The sequence below is a fragment of the Carettochelys insculpta genome, chromosome 2 (genome assembly GCF_033958435.1).
Source record: "Carettochelys insculpta isolate YL-2023 chromosome 2, ASM3395843v1, whole genome shotgun sequence".
Lineage (NCBI taxonomy): Eukaryota > Metazoa > Chordata > Testudines > Carettochelyidae > Carettochelys > Carettochelys insculpta.
Window position 1 is genome coordinate 150,706,158 of NC_134138.1, and position 12,786 is coordinate 150,718,943.

General features: G+C 40.0%; 1 protein-coding gene across 1 annotated transcript in view; it reads left to right on the forward strand.

Moving 5' to 3' along the window:
• The window catches only part of CTNND2 (catenin delta 2), a 747,444-nt gene that overhangs the window by 662,907 nt on the left and 71,751 nt on the right, over positions 1-12,786 (forward strand). Inside the window, exon 15 of the mRNA XM_074985959.1 lies at positions 9,357-9,567. Within this exon, the coding sequence (XP_074842060.1) occupies positions 9,357-9,567 (211 nt within the window). The remainder of the gene's footprint in view (positions 1-9,356; positions 9,568-12,786) is intronic.

The window sequence follows — 12,786 nt, forward strand, 5'->3', positions numbered from 1 at the left end:
CTCTGACTTGAATACTGCATAAAGATTCTATGGACTACAGCAGTACCCATGGTAATAGGCAGATGGATGTGGAGGGACTGGACAGATGAGGTCAGAAGGGAATTTCAGGTCAACACACAAGTAGGCTGGACATAGATCAAGTAAGTGTGAGGAGATAGGTTATAAGGAAATCCATGCAGACATCAGGTAAGCAGGAGAGTGAACGAGAACATGAAAACTCATTGGTTGAGATGCAAGGGAGGACAGACATCAATCAGGTAAGAGAAGTGGCCAAGGAAGAAGCATGACAGTGTGGGTATGGAGGACAATGACTGAGTGGCTGGAGGCATGCAGGAAACTTGAATAGGAGGACTTTGGTTGGGAGGAGGAGATCTGTAGAAGGCAGGAGGTGTGGGGAAGACACTCAAGAGAGGAAAGCAGTAGCTATAGAGGACTATGGACCCTATGAGGAAGCAGTTTGCTCTCTTTGTCTACACAGATATCCAAACAAACCCTTATATGGCTGCAACCATTAAAAGACTTTTTGCTCCTCTGTCTTTGACCCCTTTTAGGTTGTCCCATCATATCTGCACTTAAGTCCTGCCCTCTTTGTTGTGGTTGTTCTCTTCATAATTCTTAATACTGCCACTGTGCCACGTATTCCCTCAGTTCAATCCACACATATAGCAAGGCTGTGTATACACTACAAAAATAACTTTGAAGTTGCTTACTTTGAAGTAAGAAACTTCGAAGTAGAGCATCTACACACACCCTACTTCAACGTTAAACTTGGTAGTAGAGCACTGGAGTAAGGACTTCGAAGTTGGTCTCTGTACTTCAAAGTTAATTTCTAAGTAAGGGAAAATGAGTGTAGACTCTCTGGCTACTTCGATGTAGTGAATAACTTTAAAGTTAACTTTGAACTTAGTTCCTGGTGTAGGTGCACTCCTGGTGTCTTTAATCTTTTTTTAAAAAATAATTAAAAGCCTGTAGGTTGGCTGATCTGTTATACTCTCGATTCCCTGACAAACAACTCCCAGTTTATATTCCTGGCACAGAAATTAGCTTTTCACCCACTTTAATCACTCTGTGAAAGCTTCAGACACATTTTCCTGAAAACTAGCAAAGATATCTGTTTGTACTCCTTATGTGGCCTTACCAACTGTATTACATATGACTGAAGGTATTATTGATCAAACAGTACAAATCAGTGAATGGTACATAATGTACAATGGTAACAGAGAAAGCATTATTCCTTCCCTCCTATGGGCCATGCTCAAGCCCGTTCTTATTTCTTGAAATCCTTTCTGTTTGCCATCAGAAGTAAGTGCTAAAGGGCATCTTTAAAGGCAAATGATCCTGCTCATCTAACTTCTGAAGGCAGGAGAGAGAAACCCAGACCTCTTTCCAGCCGTTTATTGATTCTCATATATTTCTGACACATTAAAGATGGTGCTTCTCTTTTTTAAGTTAAAAAAGCCTGTGTCTGTCTTTCTATCCTCCCATTAACATCCTTAGCCCATGAGGTTTCAAATACGCTTCAGATAAATATACAGCAGGGCAATATTCTGCAGTACTCAAAGCAACCTTAAAACTATTTTAATTGGCAGACTTAGCTGGAATGAAGCAGCCAGAGCACATCATTGATTCTGACCCACAAACTTTGGGGAACTTGCTCCAAACTGAGTGACTGATCCTTCTGAAGTTCACCCAGCACTCAGTTTGAATGGATTCACTTAAATGATCTCTCTGGGAAATTATTAAACTGCGCTCATTATATTGACAGGGACAACTCTAAAGCTGTATATTGCTAATGTTATAAAGAAAAATGCCTTTATTTTTCATGTGCTCTGAGACGCTAAGGATCAAACAAAATATTTGTGTACACAATACTGATGACATATGCAAGGATGATCTATTATGTGAATTAGAAATAGTTTTATAGTCAGCTACATTGCCTTTAAGTGAGAGGCTAGAGACATATTGGTAGTGCTTTTTGCACTTTCTTATAATATCTTGAATGGGCTCACCCCATGTTTAAAATTACCATAATGAAAATCATTCAGGGTGTTTCCTAGAGACAAACCATCTCCACTACCCTTTATTACAGAGGTGTCCAACCAATCTGAGACTAAGAGCCAAAATATCTGTGGATAAAGTGCAGACAGTTATGTATTATATATTTATTTTATTTTTCTATAGCTATATGTTTTATATATCTATATCTATATATAATAGAGATTTATTTTATCGATCTACAATGTTAATATATACCTATCCATAGATAGATAAAAATAAATATAAAATATGTGGCTCAATGCCCTCCCCCAGTACCTGGCGTTCCCAACCCCCCAACTCTAACCCAATTCCCCTCCCCTCCTCCAGAGGCAGGCACCCCCCTACCCCCAGCTCTAAATCAATGCCTGGATTTCACTGGAGCTGCTCCTACAGCAACCACATGCTTCTCCCTCCAGGCACTGTGGGGAGCGGGGAAGGTGGGGTGCAGAGTGTCGGTGAGCAGTCTGGGCACGTGGATCTGAGCAGGAGCTTCATGTCTTTAAGCAAAGAGCTGAATGTATCTCAAAAGCCACAAGTCGGCTGCCCCTGATTATTATAACTAGGGGCTGTTACACTGGCATTACATTTGACAAGACATGTTCATAATTTAACCCTTTCATATAGTTATCAAATATTAAAAACCATTCATAAACATTAACAATTAAACTATTAAAAATCACTTGTGCGTACACCCCCTCTTGACTACTGGAAACTTTTTGATTCTGTCTTTGAGAATCAAAGGCAGTGCCATTGTTAATATCATTCTGATTCACTCATCCATAGAACATGCTACATTTTGCATTCTTCCCTTAAGGTCTGCTCTGCTAACTTTCTCACCTATTAATTTAGTTTTCCTTCAGAAACATTTGCTGCTTTCTTCCATAGTCCTGTCTTTGGATGTGAAGATGTCCTTTAAAAATTGCAAAGCCACAACACTGTCCTCTTTTAAATCACATGGGACTAACTTCTGCTGTGATGCCTACAAAGTATTTAACCAATATCTGAGCAGTCTGTGGACTGAGATTGCTGTTTGCTACACTACCTATAATAATTTCCTTACCTGTTTCCTTTTCCTCCCTGATCTGTTTGTTACATCCACCTGTCTCTCATCATATGCTGAGGTTGTTAATCCTTTGGTATAGGGTCTGTTCTTACACATCTGCAGTACCTAGCAAAATGAGGGCCTGATAGGCACCTCTACACACTACAGTGATATGAATAATGAATAAAAAATACAGAATGTCACTTGAATATATTGACCATCTTAGCAAATGTTTTCTCTGATTCTGTGACAGCTATACTGTAACAAAAAAACTATGAGGGTAAAAATTATGGTTTATTAGACCTTACTCTAACATTTGAGATCAAATGTTACATCTATGAATTAAAAAAGTTGTGTTAGCCTATTTCTTAAGATGTTAATAATAATAGTAATAATAATAATAGCTCTATTAGCAGTATTCTTCTCAGGCAGGCTGATGTATATTCTCATAATACTTACAGGCATGGATTATGAGAAGTGTGTACATATATCCCCAATCTAGGACCAAGAGATAGAAGCAGCCCAGAGGGCAAAAATCAGATATCTCTAATACCAGAATATATTCTGGCTCCAGGGTAGGATTTTCTTTTAGCAGCACAATAATATACTGAAGCAGCTTTGTCACCAGTGTTATTATCTTCCTGCAGCATAAGGATCTCCACATAGCTTTCAGAGGCATGATACTAACTATTGCTTCCATCAAGGCAAGAACTACTTCCTGGACAGGCTTCTTTGTTTCTAATGGTTTTGCCTTATATCCAGAACAGAATCAATATCTATTTAGCACTCTCGTTTTTTCAGTAACTTAATTTTGCCCTCCTTGTTCCCCTAAAGCAGCAATCCCACCACTGACTGACATTTGATAGCAATACCCCTGTGGCAGGGTCATTTTTCAGAGATGGGTCTCCCATACCTCACAAACAAATAATTCTGGACCAGATTAAGGGCAGTAAAGCTACAGAAGCAGAAGATGTTTCTAGGCAGCTGAAGGGCGCTATTTCCAGAGGCAGAAACTAATTTGTCATCATTTTCTTCTTCTTAAATTTACTGTAGAAATAGATTTCCCATGCTTTATTTTTTTACTCTGAAGGCAAGTTCTGTCTCAGGATAATTATACATTAGTGTCACCTTCAGGAATAAAAGTCCTGGTTTAGACAGAAGGTTAAAGCCTAAGAGGTACCCCATCTTGGAAAGTATTGTAGAGCCTTATCTGGAAAGTAGCAGTCCTTTTGTAACTTTTACTAGAAAATGCAACCTGTCTTATTATTGCAGTGCTTTCAGAGTAGATTTTCAGTGTTGAAAAAAGTCAGTGGAAATGCTCCAGAGTTAAAATCCAAAAGTCAAGAAATGCAAAAGGAGGAGCAAACTTTGCTGTCATCTGAGGTTTGTGCCAGAGTAAATAAAAGCAGAATAAAGTATGTATCCAGTGCTAAAGAGTCTGACTCCCCTCTCACTTACATCACTGTAAATCAGCATAATTGAAGTCACTGGAGGTATGTTGGTGTAAAACTGATGTAACTGAAGGAAAATTCAGAACAACAGAAAGAGAAAATGCTACGGCTGTGGCCACACTAGCCCCCTCCTTTTGGAGGGGGCATGGTAAAGAGGCACTTTGGCAGGTGCTAATGAGGCACTGCTTCAAAAGTGCCGCTTTCGAAACACACGCTGCCTGTATAGCTGGGGGCCTTTCGAAACGACTCCCTGATTTTGAAAGCCCCTTCTTCCCCACCGAAAGGAGGGGCTAGTGTGGCCACAGCCTCCATGTGTCCAGTGAAATCAAGTTACTGTGACAATAGGGAGCTCCATTTTTACATTATATAATTTACTTCTTTTCTCGTATGAAGTGTTAGTATTGCAGTAATGTTGGGGACAGAGTCTGTGTACAGTATTACCGTCTCGTTTGTAAAGCCCTTTGGAAGCTGTGGAGATCCAAGTGCTAAAGAAGTCTAGTATTGTTGATGAGAAGGGTGCCCTTGCCTGTCAAAGATAACTAATGGATTATTGCCTCTTCATTGCAGTTTTTCCACAGCCAGCTCATGTGATCTAAATGAATTAATTTGCATTCGTTCACAGGCGTAATCCTTAAACATTGGCATTTTTGTTCTTCTTCTGTGTATGCACTCAAAATTGCTAATAAAATATCTGAACAATACAAATGTAGGAACTGAGTTGCAATGTGACTTGTAACAGCGATGCTTGTTAACCGTAGGACTGCCCAAATGAGGACTTACCTCTTTTATGAACTTCAGAATGTGGTTCTTCCAAGGTGCATTGCTGGTTCGAAACAGTGTTACTTTATAAAATTAAACAATTCTTTACTATTTTAAGCCAGGTTTGGCTTGTACAACAAACTGATAAAATTATTTTATTCCTACAGCTGACTGAAGTAGAGTTATTCAGAAAGTGAAATGGCAGGGACAAATTCTACATTAAGATACATACTATTCCCATTGAAACTGATAGAAACTGTTTACACAAATCCACGGCTTAATTTGATCTATGGTACCTTTGTCATACAAAGCCAGGCAAACTCAAGAGCTGACCCAGAATTAAATATTTTGTGAATTCTGAATAATTATAATTAAATGAATTAACTCAGCTGGTAGGAGACAGGGATGCTGTGCCACTACTGAGGTTTAATCTAGTGTCTTCCCTATCCCCCACCATCCAGTTCTGTAATTTTCTGCTCACTGACAGGTTCTATATGTCTGATACTGGTCTGATCCTCTCTTGCTTAGGGTCTCAGGTATATGCAGAACAGTACTACCAAAACTGCTGACTAGTGATTTGGACATTAATCTCGACCCAGTCTCATATCTGGAATGTTTATGATTGATTATTAGTCATGGTATTGACTTTATATATTAATTTTCTGCTGCACTTATAACCATGGTAACATTCTTATGTGCAGACACAAAGTCCAGAAAAGGATAAATATATAGATATATATTCACACATATGCAGAGAAAGTTATGCTTTTGTGTGGTACAGTGATTCTTGTATTCCTGGACAATTCCATAGAAAAACTTTCTGGGGCAATCTCTGGATACCCACAATTAAAGACTCCATTCACTTACTGGCAGAGAGAGGGCAGCTTTAACAAACAGTGCCACAAAGGAATAGCTGCTGTAAGTAAAAAAGAGCTTTGGCATGCCATTGATAGTTAATCCAGGGAAAGGAAGAGGGGACCACTAACTAATCTATTTGAGCTGTGTCTACACCAGGAACTAACTTCAAAGTTAACTTTGAAGTTAGGCACTACTTCGAAGTAGCCAGCAGAGAGTCTACACCCATTTCCCTTACTTGGAAGTCCTTACTCCATTCCCAGGAATGGAGCAGTGCCCTACTTCAAAGTTAACTTCGAAGTAGGGTGTGTGTAGTTGTACTTTGAAGTTATTTTTGTAGTGTAGACACAGCCTTAATCTATTTCTGTGATCCTGGTCAATGATAATATTAGAGGAGTGAAGCTTGAAACAAATGAAATAAATTAAAAAAAACCTTTTATGACTCTACTTCGATATGCAAGCATGATCCACTATTTTGTGAGAGTAGTATTCAAGTGAGTCTCACAGATATGGAACCATTAATTGGCTTGTGTTAATAAATGTTTTTGTTACTGAAACACTTATTGCTGGCTACAACTACGTATTAGTATTTGCATACCATATTTTCTATGGCTATTCTTTGGTACATATGGTACTTTGGTATGTGCGGGGAAACGAATTGCACAGAATTCATATGACCCACTTCTGTGCCGCATCTGATATTAAAATGAAATTGCTAACAAAAATCTAATAATGCAGATTACAGTGATGAAATATTAGTGGCACGGAAACAAAAACATTTGAAGGCAAATGTTAAATTGTAAACTGCAAAATTCTAATAATAAAATAATTGCACATATTTTTGTATGTTTTGCTTCTATTATGAGGAACTTTGTTGATAGATCAAATGTAAATCAGTGTCTGGATCTGACATAGTCACAAATGAATTTCATATACTTTGGTTTTACTGTGAGATTTCATGGATTTTTGGACTGTGCTGTATTATTAATGCATTGTTCCAAATGACGGGATATATTTTCGCCACTGCAGATAGCACTGTCAAAAGTAACAATTTACAATGACATAAGAAGGACACTCAAAAGATCAGTCTTTTGCTTCTTTTGCCTTTCAGAGTCTGATGTCTGTGGCTTCAGAAGTAAGCTTTTTAACAAGCACTTACTAATGGCATCTTATCAGGGCTTGTAAAGTCTTACTGAGCAGATCTCAGACTACATTTCAGGACAGAAAGTAAAGTGAATTACTTCCAATTGCTTTTCCTGACAATCTTTTCATTTCCATCTTGATAGCGAGTGACGGTGTTGAGCTGATTATTTTGCCCAAGATACTGATGCAGCACATTGAAAATCATGACTGTTTTCACAGACTTCACTGCGGGTTGGGTGCATCCCATAGCCCCTTCACAGTTCTGCTTCTCTTCATCTTAGAGGAAAGGCTGTATTAAACTTTCACCCATACTGGTGTTCCCTTCAGAACAGGGTTAAGGTACTCTGATGTGGCATTGAGGGGGAAGTTCTGCTTCAGGAATCAGGTCTGCTAACATAGTATCATTCCCAAGCTCTAAATACATGTCAATAACTTTTTAAAGATTGATGTGTTTTAAACATGAAAAATCATAATGCAGAATCAAACTAACAATTTCTTCCTTATGCCTAAAGTTCCATGCAAAGTCCTCTACAAAATGCACTGCTTGGTTTGACAGAAGATTTAATTGATAAAAGTTAAGTAAAATAATCCTTTGTGAGATATCAGACTGCAACACAATGCAGAGAAATCTCTCCTCCCATCTGAAAGTATGTAGAAATAACAATAGCTTTTAAAAGCATATTATAAAGGACAGTAAAACCATTACTTACACCATACATTAGTTAATGTATCACAAAGCCGGCATTCCACAGAAGATCAACTATCCAGTCACAAAGAACGCTGGTTTGGATGGCTTAACAACCTTTGCATTAACAAGAAGTCCTGTGGCACCTTATAGACTAACAGATACTTTGGAGCATAAGCTTTCGTGGGCAAAGACCTGCTTTGTCAGAACCTTTGCACTATTCCTGTCAATCGCTACATAATGGTGATTGCATTGGGGCTGCGTCTACACGTGCACGCTACTTCGAAGTAGTGGCAGTAACTTCGAAATAGCGCCCGTCACGTCTACACGTGTTGGGCGCTATTTCGAAGTTGAAATCGACGTTAGGCGGCGAGACGTCGAAGTCGCTAACCCCATGAGGGGATGGGAATAGCGCCCTACTTCGACGTTCAACATCGAAGTAGGGACGTGTAGACGATCCGCGTCCCGCAACATCGAAATAGCGGGGTCCTCCATGGCGGCCATCAGCTGGGGGGTTGAGAGATACTCTCTCTCCAGCCCTTGCGGGGCTCTGTGGTCACCGTGGGCAGCAGCCCTTAGCCCAGGGCTTCTGGCTGCTGCTGCTGCAGCTGGGGGTCCGTGCTGCATATACAGGGTCTGCAACTAGTTGTTGGCTCTGTGTATCTTGCACTGTTTAATGAAAGTGTGTCTGGGAGGGGCCCTTTAAGGGAGCGACTTGCTGTTGAGTCCGCCCCGTGACCCTGTCTGCAGCTGTGCCTGGCTCCCTTATTTCGATGTGTGCTACTTTGGCGTGTAGACGTTCCCTCGCTGTGCCTATTTCGATGTTGGGCTGAGCAACGTCGAAGTTGAACATCGACGTTGCCAGCCCTGGAGGACGTGTAGACGTTATTCATCGAAATAGCCTATTTCGATGTCGCAACATCGAAATAAGCTATTTCGAAGTTGGGTGCACGTGTAGACGTAGCCTGGGAGTGATACATCATCCCAGCCAGTTTTCCTTGGGCTCAATTAAATGGTATTGAATTGATGAGGTAAGGAATATATGGATTGGTCAACCTCTGCTGGGCTCTCAAATCTTCCATTTACATTTTCACATGCACTTAGCTTTACTATACCTTTCTCCTTGGCACAAAGGCAGGATATATCTCAAATCCTGAATTGCTCACTGATATTACCAGGGACTATCAGTAGAGGTCTTAATTGACAAAGTGTTGCTTAAACACGTGTTTGCATAAATGTGGCCAATGACAAGTTAACATTAGTAACAAATTATGGACATGAAATAACGAAAATGGCACTAACACTGCCTCATGTGTTTTCTCTATGCACCATCCTCCTCCTTTAAATATCCTCAAAATTCACCCTTCATTTTCTTTCCAAAAAGGCAAGTATGCCATGCGGGACCTGGTCCACCGACTTCCAGGAGGTAACAACAGCAACAGCTCAGCAAGCAAGGCCATGTCGGATGACACTGTTACTGCCATTTGCTGCACTCTACATGAAGTCATCACTAAAAATATGGAGAATGCCAAGGCCTTACGAGACGCAGGAGGCATTGAGAAGCTGGTTGGCATTTCCAAGAGTAAAGGAGACAAGTATGTTTTTGCAAATCACCTCGCACCTTTTGTAACATCTGTAATAGGTGTAATTGGTACTAAATGGGCTTAGTCATTAGCTTCATTATTAAGATTAATCATAAATCATTTGTGTTAGAAACTGTGTCAGATGTTGGAAGGGAGGCAGGAAAAAGATAACCCAGTGTCAGAGTCCCTGGCAAGGCTCATTTTTGGCCTGCTTTCACTGGTAATGTGCAAAATCATGAATAATAATGATTTATAATAATCATTAGTGTGAAATATTTTATCAACATCACGTGGTGGCCTGAGACATTATCAGGCCCTTGTGTAATGGGTGCTGTGCTATTGGAGCAACCAGGAGGGCCCCTGAGGAAGGGTTTTAGGCCTCACAAAGTTACTGTTCCTCTCCTACTCCCACTTACTCAGGAATGCAGGAAGTAACTTCACCACTTTGCAGGCTGCAGCTTACTTCCCACCACACAAAAGTTATTCCGGTTGGAAAGTGAGCCAGGGGCCAGGGCCAGGGTTCTTTCTGCACTTCCTCACCCCTCCTTTTATCCCTCTTGCTTGTTAAGAGTTATCTGTCAGGCCATCTGGCTGCTACATTAAATGGCACTGATCCATGTAGGAGAAGAATCACACATCACTAACATGTTCTTAGCAGTAGCTGTGAATGCATCTTATTTTTTTCTGAGTCAGTACACACTGCTCATAAAAAAGATTGTTTCTTCTCCTTTTGCTGGGAAGGGTTGCCTAGAATAGCTTGGCTACAACAATATACATCAAACTTCAAGACATGAGGCCATTTTGCCTGCAGTGGGACCATGTCAGTTTGAAAAATGGAAGATTTCAGTCTAATCTAATGCATAGATCCTTCTGTTGGAGGGAGGATGTGTTATCAGCACAGAGGCAGCTGCAGCCTCATGGCCCTAACCTGACTCCTACCAGGCAATCTTCAGCCTGAAAGAGGAATCTACCCACTACACGTGATACTGGAGCAGGGTGCTGAGCTAGGCAATTTAATGCATTGATGACCCAATTCAATTGTATTCCCTTTTCTTCCATTAGTCTTTTCTCCCCTTTCATGCTTCTCACCCAATTCATTCTCATTATTATAACTGTCAAGAACTGACCTAAGAGTAGCAGCCTTACTAATTGTAGTGATTTCAGTGGTGGGAGCTCCCCCTGTGCTGCTGACTCACCTTAGCAATAAAGTACATTGCAATGTTGTTATAAATATTTTACATATTAAAATAAATTAATTCTTTTACCAGATCACATTTACTGGTGGCATAAGCAGGTGCACCTCCATTCTTCTTCAGTCGAATTTGCCCACTCAACCAGTAGGGAATTTGACTCTAATTTTATCCCTGCACATTAATAAAACAGAGGAAAATCTACAAAAATGTGTGTTTGTCCACCTGTATACTAACTACTTCAAGAGATATCACTATTTTCTAGTGATATTGGGGCTGGAGTTTTCAGAGGAGCCTAAGAAAATTAACCAAATAATTTTCAGTGATTTCCATGGGATTTGGGTCTCTAGTACTGTTGGGATCTTGAAAATGTCATTCTGACAGCATACAATAAGTCAGACATAACCTTTTACTGCAAATCCAGGGAACCTTAACTTTTAAAAGCCATGTATTTCTAATAGTCTAGGACACATTGGCTAATATGTGTTTTCAGAATGCCCAAATAATAATTGCAGTGACCTCCTTTCTAAAGTATTTTTAGATCTACTGATGAAAAACAGTATACAAGAGCTAGATATGTTTATTTTCATAGAATCATAGAATCATAGAAGAGTAGGACTGGAAGGGACCTCGAGAGGCCATCGAGTCCAGCCCCCTGCCCTCATGGCAGGACCAAGCACTTTCTAGACCATCCCTGAAAGCCATCTATTTAACCTCTTCTTAAATATCTCCAGTGATGGAGATTCTACCACCTCCCTTGGCAATTCGTTCCAGTGTTTGATCACCCTGACGGTTAGGAACTTTTTCCTAATGTCCAACCTGAACCTCCCCTGCTGCAATTTCAGTCCATTGCCTCTTGTTCTATCCTCAGAGGCAAGGAAGAACAAGTTCCCTCCCTCTGCCTTATGACACCCTTTTAGATACCTGAAAACTGCTATCATGTCCCCCCTCAATCTTCTCTTTTACAAACTAAATATGCCCAATTCTTTCAGCCTGTCTTCATAGGTCATGTTCTCTAGACCTTTGATCATTCTCGTTGCTCTCCTCTGGACCCTCTCCAATTTCTCCACATCCTTCCTGAACTGCAGTGCCCAGAACTGGACACAATACTCCAGCTGAGGCCTAACCAGCGCAGAGTAGAGCGGGAGAATGACTTCTCGTGTCTTGTTCACAACACACCTGTTAATGCATCCTAGAATCATGTTTGCTTTTTTTGCAACAGCATCACACTGTTGACTCATATTCAGCTTGTGATCCATTATAACCCCTAGATCCCTTTCTGCTGTACTCATTCCTAGGCAGTCCTTTCCCATTCTGTATGTGTGACACTGATTGTTCCTTCCTAAGTGGAGCACTTTGCATTTGTCCTTATTAAACTTCATCCTGTTTACCTCAGCCCATTTCTCCAGTTTATCTAGATCCTTTTGAATTATGACCCTATCCTCCAAAGAAGTTGCAACCCCTCCCAGCTTGGTATCATCTGCAAACTTAATAAGTGTACTTTCTATGTCAATATCTAAATCGTTAATGAAGATGTTGAACAGAACCGGTCCTAAAACAGACCCCTGCGGAACCCCACTAGTTATACTTTTCCAGCAGGATTGAAAACCATTAATAACTACTCTCTTTTTTTATTTTTATTAATTGTATAGTTGTAGAACAAGAAAATCTATCAGCACATCTACCAGCTAAAAGAGTTTATACTCCCCTTTCAAAAACATGAGACTTTTATACTATTCTTTCTATCTTTTTCATTTCTTTCACAGAGGTTCCATAATTTCAAATACTAATTATAGGAAGCCAGCCTCTTACTGAAAGGATATTTGTATTTGCCATTAATGAAGTTGCACAGTTTCACTGAGAATGTGACATTGTGTTAAATTGTAAAGTATGAAATCTGTTAATGAGACCAACTGTTACTAGCCTCAGAAGAACCATTTATTGCTGCTTCTAGTTTAATCACTGTCATATTAGAAAAATCAATATATACTGTGTCTGCTTCCAACAGAAGTCAACAAAGCTTTAATCCAGTGGATCAAAA